Source organism: Eptesicus fuscus, chromosome 18 (genome assembly GCF_027574615.1).
Source record: "Eptesicus fuscus isolate TK198812 chromosome 18, DD_ASM_mEF_20220401, whole genome shotgun sequence".
NCBI lineage: Eukaryota > Metazoa > Chordata > Mammalia > Chiroptera > Vespertilionidae > Eptesicus > Eptesicus fuscus.
The window spans coordinates 1513555-1535060 of record NC_072490.1 but is presented as its reverse complement, the minus strand read 5'-3'; the positions used below and the strand labels follow the sequence as shown (position 1 = coordinate 1535060).

General features: G+C 51.2%; 1 protein-coding gene and 1 pseudogene across 3 annotated transcripts in view; one reads left to right on the top strand and one right to left on the bottom strand.

Annotated features, from left to right (window-relative positions):
- Nucleotides 1-5367: 5367 nt before the first annotated feature.
- Nucleotides 5368-21506, top strand: part of USP4 (ubiquitin specific peptidase 4) — a 30128-nt gene continuing 13989 nt past the window's right edge. Inside the window, exons 1-9 of one of the 3 annotated variants that reach the window (XM_008155678.3) lie at nucleotides 5368-5500; nucleotides 7341-7468; nucleotides 12646-12776; nucleotides 13922-14048; nucleotides 14641-14786; nucleotides 14924-14985; nucleotides 18645-18785; nucleotides 19518-19635; nucleotides 19896-20069. In XM_008155678.3, the coding sequence (XP_008153900.2) occupies nucleotides 5400-5500; nucleotides 7341-7468; nucleotides 12646-12776; nucleotides 13922-14048; nucleotides 14641-14786; nucleotides 14924-14985; nucleotides 18645-18785; nucleotides 19518-19635; nucleotides 19896-20069 (1128 nt within the window). In that variant the 5' untranslated portion in view covers nucleotides 5368-5399. Of the gene's footprint in view, nucleotides 5501-7340; nucleotides 7469-12645; nucleotides 12781-13921; nucleotides 14049-14640; nucleotides 14787-14923; nucleotides 14986-18644; nucleotides 18786-19517; nucleotides 19636-19895; nucleotides 20070-21506 lie in introns of those variants that run through there. The other 2 variants (XM_008155695.3, XR_008558843.1) reach the window with 2 other exon arrangements.
- LOC114228616 (U4 spliceosomal RNA) lies at nucleotides 8244-8405 on the bottom strand (annotated as a pseudogene).

Below are 21506 nucleotides of genomic sequence, written 5' to 3'. Positions count from 1 at the left end.
GTGGGGTTCCTGTCTGAGCACTTTGACCATCTCCAAACGGGCTGGCAGAGCAGGCTGTCCCATGGAGGTCCCACACACCTGGGCTGGCACCACAGCAAGCCTGCTCCAGCCGGTCAGCCAGCTGCTGGACACGGGCCTGGAGTCAGGGGCCGCTAGGCGGGGAGCTGGGGGCACCAATGAGCGAAGTTCTGGCTCAGTGAGTGAGTTCTCAGGTGCCCTGGCCCTGGAGGTAACATTGACGCAAACTCTGAGCTTTGACCTTCCCAAGAACTGAATTCCAGACTTGTCATGTGAGAAAGGAGAAACGAAAAGCACCAGCTCGTAGGCCACGTGCTGGTGGGTATTCTGTAGTTGCATCAAAAGCACTAAGGCTGACATGACATGACAGTGGTGTGCTGGGCAGGGGCACAGCAGCCTGTCCAACACGCATTCTGCAGACGGAAACTCCATCCCCCGAGCCCTTCCCAGGTCCGGCGTAGCTGTGGCCAGCAAGGCCAGGGCAGGATCAACAACATGGACTCAATCCAAACGCCTAGCTTCTGAGCGGTATCCAGGGGCAGCCCACAGCGGGTGGGATCCTCCAGGGCTGCAGGCCTCCCAGCTCCACGGGGGACAAGTGAAAGGGGCCTGAGTCTCCTGCACAGGAGGCATCCCTCCCCCAGCGTCCTCTGTCCCTAGCACGTGACGGTGAGTGTGACTCTAGACAAGCCCTGGTCCTCTGAGAATCCCTTCGCCGATGCATCATGCCCCCCCAAAGCCCAGGGGGATGTTAAGCATGCCTTTGCTCCCTACACCAATTGCTTAAGCTTCCTTCCCAGAGAAGTGTCTGCAGCATCTCCCTCCCTGTTCCTGTAGCACTTAAAAAAAAAAAAAAGTTTTTATTGATTTTCAGAAAGAGAGGGAGACAGAGAGGTAGAAACATCGATGTCATTGATCAGCTGCCTCCTGCACGCCCCCTACTGGGGATCAAGCATGTGCCCTGACTGGGAATGGAACCCCAGACCTTTTGGTCTATGGCAGTGATGGGCAACCTTCTGAGCTTGGTGTGTCAAACTTCGCCAAAAAACTGAGCATAACTCGGGTAGTGTGTCACTTTGAGGAAAAAACATTATTTCGCAAATGTTTCATCCTCAGGAGCAGCAAATGTTTCATCCTCGACATGCGGCCGCCTCAGCGGCCACGTGTCATCAGAAATGGCTACGCGTGTCAGTGCTGACACGCGTGTCATACGTTCGCCATCACTGGTCTATGGGATGATGCTCAATCCACTGAGCCACACCAGCCGGGCTCCCGTAGCATTTTATCACACAACACAGGACATTGTCATTACATGTGAAGTCTTCCCCAGTCACGCAGGCTGTGAACCCCTGCAGGGGAAGGACTGGGAGCGCATAATAGATTAGTCAAATGAAAAATGACTAGTATCTGGATAATTCTTTTATTCATTCATCCAAGAAATGTCAACTGAGAATTGCTCTGTGCAAAGGGCAAACGACATACACAATTAACATCCAAATACTTGTTTATGGTTAAGACAGTGATGGCAACCAAATTAGAGGAGAAAGAGAAGACACTGGTCACAGTCAGGGCTGGCCACGGACAGTGACATAACCAGGATGGACCGTGTCCACCTGCAGCAGGAGTCTCCAAGGTAGGAAGGTGATCCCACTTCCTCCTTGAAACTCTTTCAGATTTTTGCATCTGTCACCTTCCCCAGTAACCTAACTCTTTAAAAAACATATATATATATATATATATATATATATTTACACACACACACACACACTGAGTGGCCAGATTATGATGATCTCTGAACGCATAATAATCTGGCCACTCAGTGTGTGTGTGTGTGTGTGTGTGTGTGTGTGTGTGTTAGAGGCCCGGTGCATGAATTCGTGCATGGGTGGGGTCTGGCCAGCCTGGCCAAGGGGAGGGGACATGGGCAGTTGGCTGGCCTGCCTGCTGGTCGAACTCCTGGTCCAGAGGACAATTTGCATATTAGCCTTTTATTATATAGGATATACACTGAGTGGCCAGATTATTATGCGTTCAGAGATCATAGTAATCTGGCCACTCAGTGTATATTAAAAAAAACACACACACACACACACACACACACACGCACTGCATGGCCAGATTATTATGACCACCCCATCAGTACTTCGTTGGGCCACCTTTTGCCTTCAATACTGCGGCGATTCTTCTTGGCATTGACTCCACGAGATGTTGAAAGGTGATGCGAGGAATCTGACACCATGCCTGATGAATAGCACTGTCCAGTTCTGTGAGATTGGATGGTTGTGGAACCAGCTGCCTGATGGCTCTTTTAACTTCGTCCCACAAATGCTCAATCGGATTGAGATCTGGTGATTGTGGGGGCCACCTAAGCAAGGTAAAGTCTCCCTCATGTTCTTGAACCCACTCCTGCACAATACGAGCACCGTGGCATGGCGTATTGTCTTGTTGGAAGAAGCCATCTCCATTGGGATACGCCTTCAACATGATAGGATGAACTTGATCAGCAACGATACTTAGGTATGTTGTACTATTCAGACGTTGTTCCACACGAATTAAAGGGCCCAAATCATGCCAGGAAAACATGCCCCAAACCATAACACTGCCCCCACCAGCTTGAAGGGTTGTACTCATGCATGTGGGGTGCATGCTTTCATGCTGTTTCCGCCAAATTCTCACTCTGCCATCTGCATGATGCAACTGGAAACGTGATTCATCGGACCACATGACTTTTTTCCAATGCTCAACTGTCCAATCCTTGGGTTCCTGTGCGAACTGGAGACGTTTTATCTTGGTAACTGCAGACAGCAAAGGTGTTCGAACAGGCCTTCAGCTTCCATATCCCATAGGATGCAGTGTACGGCTAATTTGCCTACAAACGTCAGGTGGCCATAATAATCTGGCCACTCAGTGTATATAGACACATTAATTGATTTCAAAGAGGAAGGGAGAGGGAGGGATAGAAACATCAATGAGAGAGAATCATTGATTGGCTGCCTCCTGCACGCCCTGCAACTAGGGCATGTGTCCCAACGGGCAATCAACCATGAACTCCAGATTCATAGGTCAATGCTCAACCACTGAGCCCGCCAGTTGGGCAGTAACCTAACCCTTATGTAACAGAGGTTGTAACGGCACCGATAGGACCTTTCATTCTTCTAAAATGTACTTCCAGCTTTTAACTTCGTTACAGTCCCCTGGGCATGGTGAGGAAGCACAGGCAAGCAGGAAGCCAGTGCATGCCTCTCCTGATGCCACCTCTTATCAAAAGGTGCCCGTTATCTGTGAACACCACACATGCACTCTGACTGCTAGCCAAGCCCGGACCCGGGGTGACTTGGGAGTGCCAACGCCAGTGAAGTGTAGAGCACGCCATGGCACCAGCCAAGGTGAGAACGCTATGACTTGGGACCAAATAAAGCTTCAAGTTCACACACCCAGACCTTACCATCCTCAAACAGATCATCCCTGACCAAGATCAAAGAGTACGTGACCAATCATCAGCCAGGCCTCTTTCCTCCAGCTCCGTTCCTGCTTACCTTCCTGTTGTTGTTTTTTGTGGCCCACGTTCCCATGGCAACGAGTTAAGTCCTGGGGTTTGGTTATGGCGCCAAGTGAGTGTCCCAGTAGGCCTAACCTCTCCCTAGCAAATGGCGTAAAGAGCACAGCCCTGGGGCCAGGGTGTCTCCCGAGCTGACTCACTCATTTCCTCCCAAATGTATGGGTCATCCCACAAAGGCAGGAACACACCCAGAAGCGCATTGTTAACTTTTTTTTTTTTTTTTTACATTTTAATCAAACTAACTTAAAAAGTTTTAAGCCTGGCCAGTGTGGCTGAGCGTCGTCAACCAGTAAACCAGGAGGTTCTGGTTCAATTCTAGGTCTGAGCGCATGCCTGGGTTGCGGGCTTGATTACAAGAGTGGGGTGTGCTGGAGGCAGCCAATCAATGATTCCCTCTCATCATTGATGTTTCTCTCTCTCTCTCCCACTTCCACTCTGAAATTCATACAAATTTTAAAAGTTTTAAAAACTTTGGAATTGATGATCAATGATGACCTTCTGACTATGAAGTTTCACTTTCTTCCTTGAATTTTAACTACTGGCACTTTGTAACTTAATAGAAATCTTAGGAAGTACCCATAATCAGTACACTCTTTTCACAGCACTGAAGAGATCCAGGTTTAAAAAGACTTCCCAACGTTTTCACTTTCATAATTAGGTTTTGTCCTCCTTTCTAATGGTGCTGAGGACTTGTCCTCATTCCTGAAGACAAGTGGTACAAACGGTACAGAAGCTGCTAAAAAAAGAAGCGGAACCAGACACTCTCCAATGTAGGTTCTGACGAAATTTCGGTCACCCAACTTCCTTTTTCCATAAATAGTAGGACTAAGGGCAGTGTTCCTCCCTTTATAACGTTTTTAACCATTTCAAAGGACTTTCGGCGTTGGCTCCCAGCTGCAGAACTACCAGCAGAGGTAACGCTGAATCCCCCTCCCGACGGAGGGCTGTGTTTTGTGCGCGGGTTTCAGTGGAAAACAGTGTTCAGGACACTGAACTGGTCGCAGCAAATGAAGAAGCCTGGGCACCGCCGGTGGAGGACACCCCGGGCCACGCCACCCCCCTCACCCCGCCCCCGCGGCCATCACCCCTCCCTGGCTGCTCCTCCGTGTGACAAAGCAAGTCGCTAGCCCAGGGTGGAGGGCTCTGGAGCTTCCGGGTGTCATCTGCAACCCCCCTAAGGGGACGTGGGGGCCCCGGGGCCGGCCACCAGTGGTCAGAGATCCGGCTTGGGTGGCTGATGACGCAGTAGGTCCCCTACGTGCCCGCCAGAACACTGAAGTCTGGGCAGAGGCCTGACTCCTCCGCCGCCAATTCCGTCCAAAGATGCCCACACCTCGTCCCTCTCTCTAAGCGGCGTCCTCGGCCGTTTGTAGCGCTCCGAGGCCAGCGGGACGCACGCTCCCAGGACACACAGGGCGGGGGGTGGCCGGGCCCAGCTCGCGGGTCAGCCGGCCATCACGTCCTCCCAGTGACCTCCTCCAACGGCGGGGTCGTGGGCCCTGCAGCCTGACTCTGAGGTCGCGGGGCTGGACAGAGAAAGGAGGGAGCTGACCCTGCGGAGCGGACACCAGGGCGGGAGGAAGTGGCCGCTCCTACCCCGCCGCGCGTCCCCACTTCCGGCCCCGCCCTGCCCCACCGCGCACGCGCGGGAGAGGCCGGCGCGTGGGGGCGGGGAGGCCAGTCGGGGCGGGCCGGCGCTCCAGGCCGCGGCGCCGGGGGAGGAGGAGCGCGCGTGCGCGCGCGCGCGTGCGGGGGGCGTGGCCCACAGCACGCTGTGCGCGAGGCGGATGTCCGGGTCGGCTGGGCCGGGGCCGCGGACGAGATGGCGGAAGGCGGAGGCTCCGGTGAGCGACCAGATGCGGAGACCCAGAAATCCGAACTCGGGGCCTTGCTGAGGACCACGCTCCAGCGAGGGGCGCAGTGGTGAGCGCCGGGCATCCCTTGCCGCCGCGTGGGGTCAGGGGTCCGTCCCTGGCGCTCAGGCCGGGCCCCTCTTTCTCGGCTCGGGCAGGGGCCCGGCGGGGGCGATGCTGGCGGTCCTGAGGAGAGCGGCCTGACCCCGGCCCCTCGGGAGAGGGACCCTGAGGTCACTTCTGGGGGAAGCGTGGGCGGGGCTGGAGGTCGTCCCGGCTCTCGGGACCCCAGGGGGCGGGCCCGGCGGGGAGAGGGCTGCCGGACGGGGAGAGGGGGAGTGAGAGCTCTGGGGACCTTCAGGGTGAGGAGGGCCCTGTTCCCCGGCGGACTCGCGGAGTGACCTTGGGGGAAGGCGTCCACACCTCACCGACCGGGCCTGCCTCTTCGGAGCGCCCCCGGCCCCCGCCCCCGCCCCCGCCCCCGCGGGCTGAGCGGAGATCAGGAGGAGATACTTTGTAACTTGTAAACTGCAGAGCAGATGTCAAGGTCAGAAGCCGAGCCAATGCCTGCGAGCTCCAGATGATTTTAGTAGCAAATGCCAAAAACCATTGTGAGCCTAGATAAGACGGCGACGAAACGCCCGGCGTTTAGAAGAGCAGGCCGGGCAGGAGCCCCGAAGAAATTGTGTGGTGGAAGGGACGGCACCTCCACGAGGGAAGCGGTGTCTGGGTGGTGTTACTGTGGGAGCAGAACCCGGCCGGCGCTGCGGGCGGCCCTCCAGGAACCGGGGTTGAGTGGGGAGGAGAGAGACGTTGGCATTAGCAGGAATTCACTTACGGCTCTAGTGTTCTTGAAAGACAGGGCAAGCGGAGGCACTTACATTTTTTATTATTATTATTGGTTTTAGAGAAAGGAAGGGTTGAGAGAGAGAGAGAAACGCCGGTGTGAGAGAGAGACACCGATCGGCTGCCCCCTGCATGGGCCCTGACCGGGCAGCCTGGCTCTGTGCCCCGCGGGGGAATGGGACCCGCCACCTTTTGGTGAACAGGATGGCTCTCCAGCCAAGCGAGCCGCAGTGGCCAGGGCAGCAGAGTCACTTCCAGAAGTTACCTGCGTAGGGGTGATTTCTGAAGAATGCTCAGCAGAAGCAGAGGAAGTTTGAGAGAGACTAAACTCACACAGCACTTGGAGGGAAAAGAGCATTTTAGAGATCTGGATGTATTTATGGATCCTTCCGGCCATAAATAAAGCTTGAAGGGCCCACCAATATGAATGTGCTTTGTTTAATCACAGATGTTTTCCTCTCCTTCTGTCTTATTTGTGAAACAGCACAGGGGTACTTTTAAAATATAACCAGATCAACTTGCTTTTTGGCAAGGTAAATGTACCTAGACTCTCTTGTTTGTGTATGTGTGTGTGTGTGTATGTCTACACATATACAGACATACACACTCTTAAAAAAAGTCTCAAAGGACTTCCCAAGTGCGGGATGTTATTACGCCACTTTCAGAAAGAAAATTAGTTTAATGCCATTTGTGTCAAGCAAAGCAGTGTAACCAGATTGTCTAACTGGATAAGAACCTCTATAAAATCATTATGAAATTAGTGACTTGATCATTAGCAAACAAGATTTTACCTATAGAAATATTTCCTTTAAATAGGCCTTTTGAAACCAATCATTTCCCTCCTTTCATATATTCACTCTTTCAACAATCATTTCACTTAATGGATAGTACCAATTATCTCTCTGCTGTGTGGGGCCTGGCCCTACTCCTGTTTGAGAATTTATTTTTTTAGTGGGGATTGGCTTGTTCCTCAAATGGAAAGACCGTAAAAAAAATTAAGGGATCAGCTGCAGAAACGTACAACCTCAGCTCTTCTGGTGCAGTAAACTTTTGTCTCTCTCTAGGTATCTCATTGACAACCGGTGGTTCAAACAGTGGAAGAAGTATGTGGGCTTTGACAGCTGGGATATGTACAATGTGGGCGAACACAACATGTTTCCTGGCCCGATAGATAACTCCGGACTCTTCTCAGGTACAGTATCCTGTTGCTTTTCTTTCCTTTCTTTTTTCTTTCTGTTTTGACAGTACATTTGTTAAAGCTGGGGACAGGGACGAAGGACGTGCTTACGGTAGAAGCGGCAGCAGCAGAGCCTGGGCAGGGCTGCTTTGACTCTGGAAATGGTACAGGGAAGAGAGGAGCCCAGGCGGGGCTGATGCCTCACTGGGAAGTCAGAGACAAGGGGCCTTGGAGACCGGTTCAGGGAGTCGGCCCAGGACAGGCTGCCACTGCCATTGCTCCCCTGGTTGCAAGTCTCGTGGGGACCCTTATGAGAGTTTAGGGGCTGCTCGCCTGAGAGGGAGGCAGAGTGTGGGTGTGCTCCCGGGAGGGAGATCACTCCTGTTGCTTTTCTTTCTTTTTAAATTGACTTTTAGATAAAAAGGAAGGGAGAGGGGGAGAGAGAACACTAATAAGGGAGACACATCAATCGGCTGCTTCCTGCACGCCCCCTATTGTGGATGGAGCCCGAAACCTGGGCATGTACCCTGACCGGGAATCGAACCCAGGACCTCTTGGTCTATTGGGCGACGCTCAATCCACTGAGCCACACCAGCCGAGCTCCTGTTGCTTTTCTAACTGGTGTCATTTGGGCAGTGGCCTGGGGTCATGTTTATGTGTAACACGGACAGTGTGAACCTGACGCTCCTCCTGTGAGGGGGTACAGTGTCTTCTATTTGTGTCTATAGTAGGTCTTCACAGACCCTCAGGGAGAAGCTAAGTTATTTCATCCTCAACTAACTGCTTCTAACAAGAGCATGCTTCTAGTATTTAAAATCTCTCTCTCTCTTTTTTTTTTTTGCAAGCTAGTTTTGCTAGAGATTTTATTTCATTTTTATTAACTTTTTTCAATTAGCAATAATCGTGCCTCGGATAAACCCCATTGGCTAGGATACTGCCACTGTGCAAAGCCCTGCTAGAGATTTTAGGTTAGTATATGGAATAGAAAGAAACGGTATTTTGAAATTACATCTGGAATCTGAAATTTGAGAACCAGAATTTTCTTTGTTACCTTAACTGTGGAACAAGTTTAGACCCGTCGATGGTCATCAAGCATTTTTGTGATGGCTGCTTGTTACAGAGGTAGTATGAGGAGAGGTGGGGAGTCAGCTGAGTTCTGATCCAATTCTCCTCCTAATGGATGAAGCTACTGGATTGAAAAAGTGATGGACGACTCGCCTGAGCTTAGCTGGCACCTGGATCTGCACAGAGATGGCCGGCAGCCTTCCCTCGGCTTTGTGCTGCCCGGCGTTAGACGCCCTTGCAGGCAGGACAGAGGCACCTTCTCCTGTGCCCAGAATCAGGGCAGCCGGAAGGCAGGCAATGATCAGGGACCTCGTACTAATAACCTGGGTGCTTTTAAAAATGAGCAGTGCTTCGGCTCACGCCTCATTGAGGGGAGTCTGAGTTACATAATAAACAATGCCACGTGCTTTGTTTCCTGAAGTGGGTCACAGAATGGCTTTTTACCATGAAGCTGCCTCAGGGGATCATTGCAAAAATGTCTGCACTTCGTCCTTTTTTCTCTTTTTTTAAAAGGAGAATGCTTTTTCTTTTTCTTTAAATTTATTGATCTTTTTTTTTTAGAGAAGGGAGAGATCCCCAGTTGGGGATGTGTGGAGGGTGGTTGATGGGTGATTCTCTCTCATCATTGATGTTTCTGTCTCTCTCCCTCTTCCTTCCTCTCTGAAGTAATAATAATTTATTTATTTATTTATTTTTTCTTTCTTCTTTTTTTCTTTTTTTGTTCTTTTTTTTTTATTTTTTGTCTTTTTATTTTTTCTTTTTTTTTCTTTTTTTTTTTGTTTTTCTTTTTCTTTCGTTTGAAGTAATAATAATTTAAAAAGTATATATTAAAAAAAAAGAGAGAGAGAGAGAAAGAAAAACATTGATTTGTTTTCCACCCACTTATGCATTCGTTGGTTCTTCTTGTATGTGCCCTGATTGGGGATCAAACCTGCAACCTTGGCGTATCAGGACGATGCTCCAACCACCTGACCTACCCAACCAGGGCTAAAGGGGAACTCATCCGGCTTCTAATAGTAATAGTGATGAGATCCTAGAGCTGGCGGGGCTCTGGGAAGGTGTGCTACATGACCTTCATCTAAGGACAAACATTCCGTTTGTGGTCCCCCAATTTGGCTTTGGCTTGAAATACTTGCTGTGTACTTGGGAAGTGAGAAGTACATTCCGTTTAAACTCGGTAACACTGACAGTGCAGGAATGACCTGTCTAGGGCAAATGAGGGTAACCCCTTCCTTCCCAGGCTCTCAGTCACTTGCCAGTCCCTGTCTGCCTGCCTTCCACCTGTGCTCATGGGAGTGACTTGGAAGGGGCTCTTGAAAGTGTGGGAAGTTGAGGGTAGAGCATATCCTGGCTGGTGCTGTCTACAGAGCACCCTTCTCTCATTCTCCCCGTGCTCCCGCTAGACATCAGATGGACGCCTCTGCTTCGACGTACGTGCTCTCATCTTTCTTCCTTACTTGCCTCTCTGTTGAAGACAGTTGTAGAGGCTAAATCTTCATTTCAAACCCGTGTGATTTTTTGCATGATGCCCTTGAACTGGTCCAGTTTTAAATGAAACTAGTGAACTGCATTGAAAATTCCAGTTAAGTTTTCTACATTGGCACTACAGCATCATAAGAAAGACGTATTGCCAAAACCGGTTTGGCTCAGTGGGTAGAGCGTCGGCCTGCGGACTGAAGGGTCCCAGGTTCGATTCCGGTCAAGGGCATGTACCTTAGTTGCGGGCACATCCCCAGTAGGGGGTGTGCAAGAGGCAGCTGATCGATGTTTCTCTCTCATCGATGTTTCTAAATCTATCCCTCTCTCTTCCTCTCTGTAAAAGATCAATAAAATATATTTAAATAAAAAAAAAAAAAAAAAGAAAGACGTATTTGGGAAAATTGTCACTGAACCTCAGGGAGAAGAGCCCTATAGAACTGTTGTACTTGGGGTTGATGATGCTGAAAGCTGTTGGTTCCTTGATTGATTTGAGAGAGAGAGAGAGAAAGAGAGGGGGGAAAGGAGAGAAAGAAACATTAGTTCACTGTTCCACCCATCCATGCATTCATTAGTTGATTCCAGTATGTGCCTTGTCTGGGGATCAAACCCAGAACCAGTGAGCTACCTGACCAGGGCTCCTTTCCCACTGTAAAGGCTCTGGCTGCTGTTGGCACAGTTTGGGTGGCCAGATCTGCATGGTGCTTAGTGTGAGAAATGAAGAAGGTGTATCTTTCCAAATAAGACAATAAGTGAATAACTTTGACCTTTCATAAATTTTTGTGTTTTTTTAAAATATATTTTATTGATTTTCCACAGAGAGGAAGGGAGAGGGATAGAGAGCTAGAAACATCGATAAGAGAGAAACATCGATTAGCTGCCTCCTGCACACCCCCCACCGGGGATGTGCCCGCAACCAAGATACATGCCCTTGACCGGAATTGAACCTGGGACCCTTCAGTCCGCAGACCGACGCTCCATACACTGAGCCAAACCGGTTTCGGCAGTTTTTTTTTTTTTTTTTAATATATTTTATTGATTTTTTTTTACAGAGAGGAAAAGAGAGGGAGAGAGAGTTAGAAACATTGATGAGAGAGAAACATCAATCAGCTGCCTCCTGCACACCCCCTACTGGGGATGTGCCCGCAACCAAGGTACATGCCCTTGACCGGAATCGAACCTGGGACCTTTCAGTCCGCAGGCCGACGCTCTATCCACTGAGCCAAACCGGTTTCGGCAGTTTTTAATTTATAAATTAGGCAAAGGTTTGAAGTTTAGGTATCAATTTAAAAATACATATTTTTATTGATTTCCGAGAGGAAGGGGAAGGGAGAGAGAAACATCAATGATGAGAGAGAATCATGGATTGGCTGCCTCCTGCACACCCCACACTGAGGATCGAGCCTGCAACCCAGGCATGTGCCCTTGATCGGAATCGAACCCGGGACCCTTCAGTCCGCAGGCCGACCTCTATCCACTGAGCCAAACCGGCCGGGTGGGTATCAGTTTTTGGGAGGAATCTCTTGGAACCCTTGGACGCCCTTCTGTTGGTGAACAGAAAAGGTGTGTGGTCTGTCAGTGTTCTTACTCAGCCACAGCTGCTGTGGAAAGTGGTTGGCTCACCGCTGAGGACTTTTTTAAAAGAAATTTCTTGATTGGGGGTTGTTGTTTTTAGAGAGAAACATTGATTTGTTGTTCACTTTTTTTGCGTTCATTGATTGCTTCTTATATGTGCAGGGATCGAATCCCCAACTGGCGTATCAGGACAGTCTCTAACCAACTGAGCTACCCAACCAGGCCCCCCCCCCCCCCTTTTTTGTTTTAAATTGTAGTAAAATACACATAAGATTTATCATCTTAACCATTTTTTAAAAATATGTTTTTAAAATGTTTTTATTGACTTCTCTCTCATCATAGATGTTTCTATATTTCTCTCTCTCTTACTCTCGGAAATCAATTAAAAAAATATATATATATATATATAAAGAAAACTGCGTGTGCTCAGTGACTGTTGGTGAATAAACTTAACTTCAGTGACTTGTTTGTTTGCTTTCTTTTTTTTTTTTTTAAATATATTTTATTGATTTTTTTACAGAGAGGAAGAGAGAGGGATAGAGAGTTAGAAACATCGATGAGAGAGAAACATCGATCAGCTGCCTCCTGCACACCCCCTACTGGGGATGTGCCCGCAACCAAGGTACATGCCCTTGACCGGAATCGAACCTGGGACCCTTGAGTCTGCAGGCCGACGCTCTATCCACTGAGCCAAACCGGTTTCGGCTGTTTGCTTTCTTAGTAAGTCTTTAGGGGAAGATGATATCTGACCTTAATGCAGTTTCACTATGCAGAATATTATGTTAAATATTCATAATATTAGCCATTTTAATTATGGAAGTTCTTTGGAAATGTAAATTGGAGCTTTTCTCTTTTAACCTCCTAGAAGGAATACCAGTTCCTCATAAAATGTTCAGAAAACATGGCTAGAGACCAAGGATAGTCAGGTCTGCTCTATTCTGGCCAGTGACAGAATTTTGTAAGTTTTTCTGTTCTTAGAAATACTTTTCTGGTTTCTGAAAAAGACATAAGAATCATGTAAAACAAACATTTCTGGGGAGAAGAGCAGTGAATTATAACCTGTTTTCTTTTTTCAGATCCTGAGAGTCAGACCCTGAAAGAACATTTAATTGATGAGTTGGACTATGTATTGGTCCCAACTGAGGCCTGGAATAAGCTACTGAACTGGTATGGCTGCGTCGAAGGCCAGCAGCCCATCGTCAGGAAAGTGAGTACGTGCATGATCGCACGGGCTGGTCAGTGTCTGCCTGCTCCCGGGGCACTGGCGGCGGGGCCTGCGGGGCTGGGGTGCCTGAGTGGTGGATGGAGGTGTCGGAGGCCTTTGTTCTGCTTCTGTAGGGACCTGGCTGTGAGTGGGGATGAGGGAGTGAGTGCTCACCCAGGATGTTACAGTGAGTGGCCTTCAACTGCAAAGCTGCAGTGGCGTGGGCTGTGCTCGGCGGTGCCATGGGAACATTCCGTATGAGAGGAAGTTCACCTGGGTCACGTGGGCATGCTGGAATGCACTGCTGCTTGTTTATCTCACAGCCTTGCTGACCCTTCTGCTTTTTCCCCTGTGCCTCCGCGTCTTTGGCCACACTGTTGACTATCTCAAAAACCAGGTTTTTATAACCCAGAGAGGAATAGCCTCTTGAAGGAAGGCAGGCCCTGGGACAAAAACCCAGATTGGTAACCCCTCTGGCAGACAGGACTCAGGAGAAGACCCCCCTCCGACGCCCACCTGGCGTTGGCTTGTCCTGCCAGAGGGGAAACCTCAGGAGCCATGCCTGCTGAGGCGCCAGTAGGCATTGGGTGACTCTCTCTCTGCCGGGTGTGCTGTTCCCCCCTTAGCAGAGGGGGAAAGAGCTGTCGTCCCGAAGCCATGCTTCTGAGAGTCAGGAGGCCAGAGCTCCCTTCTTTTTCTCCAGCTTGAAACCTGGAACCTGGAAAGGGGTTAAGGATCCAAAGTTAGGTGCAGGCCAGCTTCCTGCAGAAGGCCCCTCCTGCCCAGTGCTGCCGTGTGGCGAGTGTGCCGCCAAGGGCTTCATCCAGTCTCTAGTCCTCTGACTGACAGGCGCCCGTGACTCCAGGGAAGCACCGTGACCCCCGCTCAGCGATCAACAGTGGCTCCCGTTGTGCGGGATGGTGCTAGCTGTGGTTCCGTCATGTGCTCTTGGTTGGCCCTAATGCGTGGAGAAGCGTTTTTTAACTCCTAGGCCAGATGCCAGTGGCTTTAAAAATCTGAACCTTGGCTCTCCTGGCCCCTTGAGGAAAGCGCTTGTCCTGTGGCGTTCTGCCTCGCCTCCGCGGAGCCATGCTGCTTCCGGGACTGCGCGGTGCGCAGGGCCGCCCTCACCGGTGCCTCTCCCCCAGGTCGTGGAGTACGGCCTGTTTGTCAAGCACTGCAAGGTGGAGGTGTACCTGCTGGAACTGAAGCTCTGTGAGAACAGCGACCCCACCAACATGCTGAGCTGCCATTTCAGCAAGGCAGACACCATCGGTGAGCGCCGGGCCGGCTCCAGCGCCCATGGGAGAGTGCGGAGCATTGTGCTGGTGGGAGGGGAGCTGGGGTGCCCTCTTCAGACCTATCACCGGGTCATCTCGGGTTGTGGTTACCTGTCCTGACCGGGAGCTGCTCCCCAGGGTGTTCTTGGGGGAGCTAAGCCTGAGAGTCATCTTCTCAGAACACCAGGCATGTCCCTGCCCATCCGACATCTGGTGGTAAGGAGTAAGAAACACGGATTCAGAGAGCTTAGCGTAACTTGAAATTAAACAGTCTCAGTGAGAAAGTGACAGAGCTGAGAGTTTGAAACCAGATCTGCCTCAGCTCCAGAGAGAAGTGTGCTCACTTCCCGGGCTGCTCTGTGCTATAAATGGGACCTAGTCATCGGAGGCGGACAGCGTAGGGAACGTGTCCAGGCCTGAGGCAAGAGGCCGCCCAGGGGAGATTTGGCCTGAGGTCAGTCAGAACTTTTGATCCGGAGCGTCCCGGGGCCCTTGGAAAAGGGAGGGCGGGCATTCGCCGGCCGGCAGGGCGGTCTGTAGCCTGCCCTCTGGAGACAGCTCTGAGCCGTGCTCCGGCCCGTCCCCAGCCACCATCGAGAAGGAGATGCGGAAGCTGTTCAACATCCCTGCGGAGCGGGAAACGCGGCTGTGGAACAAGTACATGAGCAACACCTACGAGCAGCTGAGCAAGCTGGACAACACCGTCCAGGATGCCGGGCTGTACCAGGGTCAGGTAGGAGGGCCCAGCAGGCCCAGCAGGCAGCTCAGCCCGGGGGCGGGGGCGGGGGCGGGGCCAGGCAGCTTCGGTTCTGAGCATGTCCGAAGTGAGGTGGTTCGCACATTCCACACGTGGCTCTCCTTTTCTCTCAGGTGCTAGTCATTGAGCCCCAAAATGAGGATGGCACGTGGCCGAGGCAGACCCTGCAGTCAAAGTAAGTGAACGTTTCTCCCGGTGGCTGGGCACACGGGTGTAAGAGAGACACTTCCTAAGGCGGTTACTTAGGCTAAGAAAAATGCTTCTTAGATGGAAAATACATTTGATTTTATAGCCGAGCCTGTGGTCCTGGTTGCAGGCGCTGGCCTTTGCTGAGCAGCATCTGGGCAGCCGTCCCGGGAAAGCTGGCAGGGGGTGTGAGGGAGGCCGGAGGTGGCTTTGTTTTTGTCAAGGGCTCAGGCACCTCTGTCACAGGAGGTGCCGGTGGGGGTGTGGGACTGTGCGTGCCCAAGAAGGCGGCAGAGAGAAGGGGTGGACTTTTCTTACGGTGTAGGGTGGGGAGCAGTGTCTGTTCTGATGGTCAGGGCACAGTGTTGGTCTTTGCTCCCTTTCCTCAGTCAGGCCTTGGACAGTGACTGGTGCATAGTGATGGGTTCGTAGCTCCTTTGAGAATCATGGATTATGGGTTGATCTCAACCACGGAGCCAGATCGACCGACTCGCAGTCCCCTTTGAAGGGCTGCCTGCGCAGAGGGGAAGGGCCGGTGTTCCTGAAGCGGCGATGTGAGCGCGCACATGGGGGCGACTAGTGCAGGTGTGGGGGGCGCAGCTTAGGGCGCTGGGAAGGCAGTGATAATGCCACGTGCTGGGCTCTGGATGCTGAGGCCAGTCTTCAGGGTGGGCTCAGCCTACGAGCAGCGTGCAGCCTGGAGGGCATCTGAAGAGCAAACGGGGCAGCAGATCAAGGGGTGCAGGCTGCGCGTGTCACAGGGCCTCCCGCTGGGCTCAGGGCACGCGTGACGTGTAATTGAGACCGACTGACGTGGATTGGAGCAGGACAGACCTGGTAGAAAGGGCCGGGAGGCCAGAGGCTGGCCAGCGTGTCCTGTGGGAGCAGAGGGATCCTTTCTGGGAGGTGTAGCCTGTGTCTCAGCGTGTTGGTGGCAGGAGACGCACACGGAGAGGGAGGTCTCCCCTCACCTGATATGTACACCTGAGAGTCAGGTGGCTCACGGGTGCCTGGGTCCCAGCTGCAGTGCCCCCGCATGTGCTTTGAAGGGCCTGAGGACAAAGGACTGTGCCCAAGCATCTTCTAGACACAAGTCACTTTCTGCACACGGGTCTTGCTTTTGATTTGTTTGTCAAGGTGTAGTTTTAAAAGAACTTTGTATCATGTACATTTTTGAGCAAATCAAACAGTATCTTTATGTATATTCATCACTGGGTTTTTTTTCAACTGAATTTACTTTGAAAATTACTGACAGTATTTTCTAGAACATTTTAATCAAATGTCAAATAAAATTTTGCGTTTTTTCTTTCTTTCAAAATATATTTTATTGATTTTTTACAGAGAGGAAGGGAGAAGGATAGAGAGCCAGAAACATCGGTGAGAGAGAAACATCGATCAGCTGCCTCCTGCACACCTCCTACTGGGGATGTGCCCGCAACCAAGGTACATGCCCTTGACCGGAATCGAACCTGGGACCTTTCAGTCCAAAGGCCGATGCTCTATCCACTGAGCCAAACCGGTTAGGGCGCGTTTTTTCTTTCTTTCATTTCAACCAGAAAATTGACAGGTCTTGGATATGTGTAATTGGCTTATAAGGATTTTTGCCCTTTGAAGTTCAAGGGAATAGCCCTGGCCAGTGTAGCTCAGTGGGTTGGAGCGTCATCCCACATACCGGAAGGCCACGGGTTCGATTCCTGACCAGGACATGCACCTAGGTTGTAGGTTTGATTACTGGTCAGAGTGTGTATGGGAGCCAACCAATTAATGTAACTCTCCCACATCGATGTTTCTCTCTTTTTCTCTCCCTGTTTCTGTCTCTCTGTCTCTCCCTTCTTCCATCTCTAAAATAAATTAAAAAAAAAAACAAAATTAAAGGGAATAACCAGTAAATAATTACTAGAAAGGGGAGCGTTAGACCACACACTGTGAGGCCGTGTATGTCAGAATTTGCACTCAGCTCTCCTGTGGTACCTGTTTCCACCCTGAGGTAATGGAGGCTGCCCCATCAGACCAGCCCTGGGTGGGGACTTCCTGCTGGCATAGGAGCTGGGTGCCTGCATCCCGAGGACAAACCTGAAACGTGTGCCTGGGCACCTGTGTGGTGGCAGAGAGTGCCCGTGGCTCTGCTGGGTCTCCCTTCACGAGCAGGCTTGAGTTCTTGGACTCCTTTGCAGCACGAGGATAAGGCTCTGTGAGCACAGCTGGTGGTTGTCAGGTTAGAGAAGGCGGGGAGTGAGAGGCTGGGCGCCCCCTCCCTCTCCCTCTCCCTCTCCCTCGCTGTGACTTCAGAGTGTTGAGCAGAACTCAGTTCCCTTTAGGCCCCCAGGTGGCTTCCTGACCTCTGCCCACTGCTGCCAGGGCACAGACAGGACCACTCCTTAGCTCTGCTGCCACATTTTGCTTTCTTCTCACAGGAACCCTGGCTGGCACCAGGTCCCATGAGTTGGGCAGCATGCTGTGACTGGGTGCTCTCATCAGTTTCTGTAATCTAAAAATAACCCCAAATCTGGAAGGAGAGCCATCATTGTACACTTTGACACAGTGCAAAATGACTCCCTTTCCTTCTGCATATTTTTATGTGGGTTTTAGTAGAAAATTGATAAAATGGGTATCTATTGACTATTTGGGGCAATTCTTGAATTAACCTGGAAGTGGGAATAAATCTAAAATAAGATGCTGTGAAAAGTATTGAAATACTAGAGGCCCGTTGCACAAAGATTCGTGCAAGAATAGGCCTTCCTTCCCCTGGCTTCGCTCCCGGCTGCCCAGGAGCCTGCAAGTCCTCGCTCCCAGCCAGAGCACCACTCCTGAAGCTCCCTCCGTGCGCCCACGGGCCCCCCCCCCCCCCATAGCAGGCGTACTGCTTGGCTGCTCCATGCCTACATATGCAAATCAACCCTCCATCTTTGGTGGGTTAATTTGCATACTCACTCCTGATTGGCTGTGGGTGCAGCAGAGGAACGGTCAATTTACATGCTTGTCTATTATTAGGTAAGATGAGTTTGAAATAGGCTCCTCACATTTGGTGAATTTGCAGAAACCAAAGCATTCCCCCTTGCATAGTGAAAGCAAATTGCCATTTCTGTTCTGGTGTACTTAGGGCCAGCTGTTTAGTTTGGGACGAGTATTTCTGGGGTAATTCATCTCTGTGCTATTTTTCCATATCTTTCACTAACTCTGAAAATTCAGGGAAGCTCATGATTTATAAATCAAACTGAACCCTGAAGATCAAACTTGTGGTTTATCCTACTGAAAGATTCAGTATATGACCAGGTGGTTGAATGGCCAATTAATTTCTTGAAAATAGGCTTTTTGCAATTTAAATAATTGAATATGGAGAACATTTATTTATTTAAATATGTTTTTATTGATTTTAGAGAGAGGAAGGGAGAGAGAGAAATATCAAATGATGGGAGAGAATTATTGATGGGCTGCCTCCTCACGCCCCCTACTGGAGATCCAGCCTGAAAGCCGGGCAGGTGCCCTGACGGAGAATCAACTGTGATCTGGTTCATGGATTGATGCTCAGCCGCTGAGCCACAGCAGCGGGCAAGAGGACATTTATTTCTTGAGAAGAGACCTAAGGCATTAAATAGGGCTTGCTTTTTGCTAAAAGTCAGTAGCATTGTTTCTGCTTCTCTTTCCCAGATCAAGCACTGCGCCTAGCAGAAATTTCACTACCTCTCCAAAATCGTCAGCGAGTCCCTATTCCTCTGTGTCTGCCTCTCCCATTGCAAATGGTGACCGCACTAACACCTCTGGGATGCACAGCTCCGGTGTCAGCAGGGGGTAAGAGCAGGCCCGTTCACTCGGCTCCCCCCGAGTCCTCTGAGCTCTTCGCTGCCGCACTCAGCTAGGGGACGAGGGCTCCACTGGGACCTGCTGCGTGTGGCTTCTTGCCCCACTTCATGCTCACATGGAGGGTGCTGCCTAGCACTGGCTTACGTTGCTTGTTCTCCCACCCGCTGGCCTTGTCGCACAGCCTAAGTCACGGGGGTCACGGGGTCACTGGGAAAGGAAGGGCTGGCCTGTGGCAGAGGAGCTCTGAGGGGTGACGCGCTGTGGGAGAGCCCCGCCTTTCCCCTCGGGATGGCCGCGATCCTTTCTGTACGCGATTCAGGAGCCTCGGCCTCAGCACACACGGGCGGGCTCGCTCTCGGGCGCAGGCAAGACTGAGTGGGCCTGGGGGTGGTGGCAGCTGCGAGCTCTTGATCGTGGTGGCCACGGGTTCTTTCCTGAAGTCACCGGCAGTTGGCCTTCGGGAGGAAGACGGAGTTAGCCTTTGCCACAGCCTGAAAGGGGAGATGCAAGTAGCATTTCTCCTCCTCGGGGTGTGCTGACCACCTGCCCCCTGTCACACCAATGGCGGGCGTGGGATGGGGGCTGGGGCCGCAGAGGGAGGAGAGAGAGCTTGTATCGTGGGGTTAGCAGACAACTCGAGGCCCTGCACAGCCCTGAGAGGCACCTGAGGGCGTGTGTGTGGCGCTCGCTCTCATTGGTGACGTGGGTTGTGTTTTCCAGTGGCTCTGGCTTCTCTGCTTCGTATAATTGTCAGGAGCCCCCATCGCCTCACGTACAGCCCGGGCTCTGTGGACTCGGAAACCTGGGGAACACCTGCTTCATGAACTCCGCTTTGCAGGTAAAGGAGAGCGCGTCCGTCTGTGACACTGAGTGGACTTGGGTAGGAGTGGCCTGAGACCATCCCCTGGGAGGTCAGCTGCCAGGTGCCCACCAGCGTGGCCTTCTGGGAGGCTGTGCCTCCTGGGTGAGCCTTCCGGGGAACGGGCTGAGGACTCCCTGTGGCTGGCGTTGGCCCTGGTTGGCCCTTTAGAACGGGGCTTGCCTGTATCTGCGAGGGCTCTCCAGCAGGGTGGCCGCTCCGACCCCGTTCTCTTTCAGTGCTTGAGCAATACTGCGCCCCTGACGGACTACTTCCTCCAAGATGAGTATGAGGCCGAGATCAACAGAGACAACCCTCTGGGCATGAAGGGCGAAATCGCAGAGGCCTACGCCGAGCTCATCAAGCAGATGTGGTCTGGAAGGGACGCTCACGTGGCGCCTCGCATGTTCAAGGTCGGTTGATGTATGTACTCCCTGTCCCCATGGGGGGGCACTAGTCTCATGTTGTGATGAGGCCTTCTTTTGCTTGCATTTTGAGATTAAGATGGAATCTGAGCCTGGCCAGTGTGAGCCAGTGGTTAAGTGTTGACCTAAGAACCAGGAAGTCACAGTTCGATCCCCAGTCAGAGCATACGCCTGGGTTGCAGGATCTGGGGTGTGTAGGACAGCTGATTTATGATTCTCTCTCATCATTGATGTTTCTGTCTCTCTCTCTCTCTCTCCCTTCCTCACTGAAATCAATAGAAATATATTTAAAAAAAGATGCAATCTGAGACTAGAAACATCACATGATCAGATCCTTCTTTCCTGTTGGTCAGCCATTTAGCGCACTTACATTAAGTGGCCTCAGCCCTGTCGCTGGGCTGGGGGTACTTGAGAAGCCATTTAGAAGCTGGTTGCTCAGAATGCTGTATTCTGTGGTACCAACCTTTAAATGGTCAGCAGCGTAAGCCGGACCACAAAAATTCAAGTTCAGTCCCAGTATCATCTGCAGGCTGCTCCCAGTTCTCTGAGCCTGGAACCTATACCCACAGTGTTTTGAGTTGAGCCTCCTGAGTTAGGAATTGGGTTGGCATTATTGGAAGGTGATGTGAGAGGCAGTGAAAGACGATTGGGGAGGCCTGGCCAGTGTGGCTCAGTGTTTCGATTACCACTCAGGGCACATACCCAGACTGCGGGCTCGATCCCGTGTGGGGCGTGCAGGAGGCAGCGGATTGATTATCCTCTCGCATCGATGTTTCCCCTCCCCCCCCTTCCTTCTTCTCTCTCTCTTCCTTTCCTCTGAAATCAATAAAAATATCTTTAAAAAAAAGAAGATTGAGGAGGAGATGGTGCTTGGAGTAACTTGGTCTTCCCATCGCCTGAATGTGTTTCCTGCTGAGGGGGGTGCCTTGCCTCCATCTTGTGAAATCTGAGAAGTGCTCTTTGCCTGCACAGCTGGGCTTCCAGGAACCTTCCTGAAGCACCTGGTAAAGATGGGCAGATTTTATTCCGGGAGGAAAAATGAATAGCACCTTAGTTCACTGAGAACGTTACACTCTCAGATGGTTCATTGGAATTGAAAACTAATTCTTTTCATCCCCACGGTCATGTTAATTCCTGGGAAATGTAATTAACTTCCTTTCACATAGTAAGTCATAAAGAGACTAGAATTGGGTAACAGCACATTGGGCTGATGCTCATGTAAACAGACGATTGACAGGCAGTATTCAGAGAGATTGGGGAGCGAGGCGATTCCTCGATGATGGACATCTCTCTGCACTGTCGGCATGGGAGCCACGAGGCACTTGACATGTGGTCAGGGTGAACGAGGCACTGGATGTGTTACCGTGTTTAATTTTAATTAATTCAGTCTGCGTGCACATGTGTGAGTGGCCCCGCTGGTAGCAC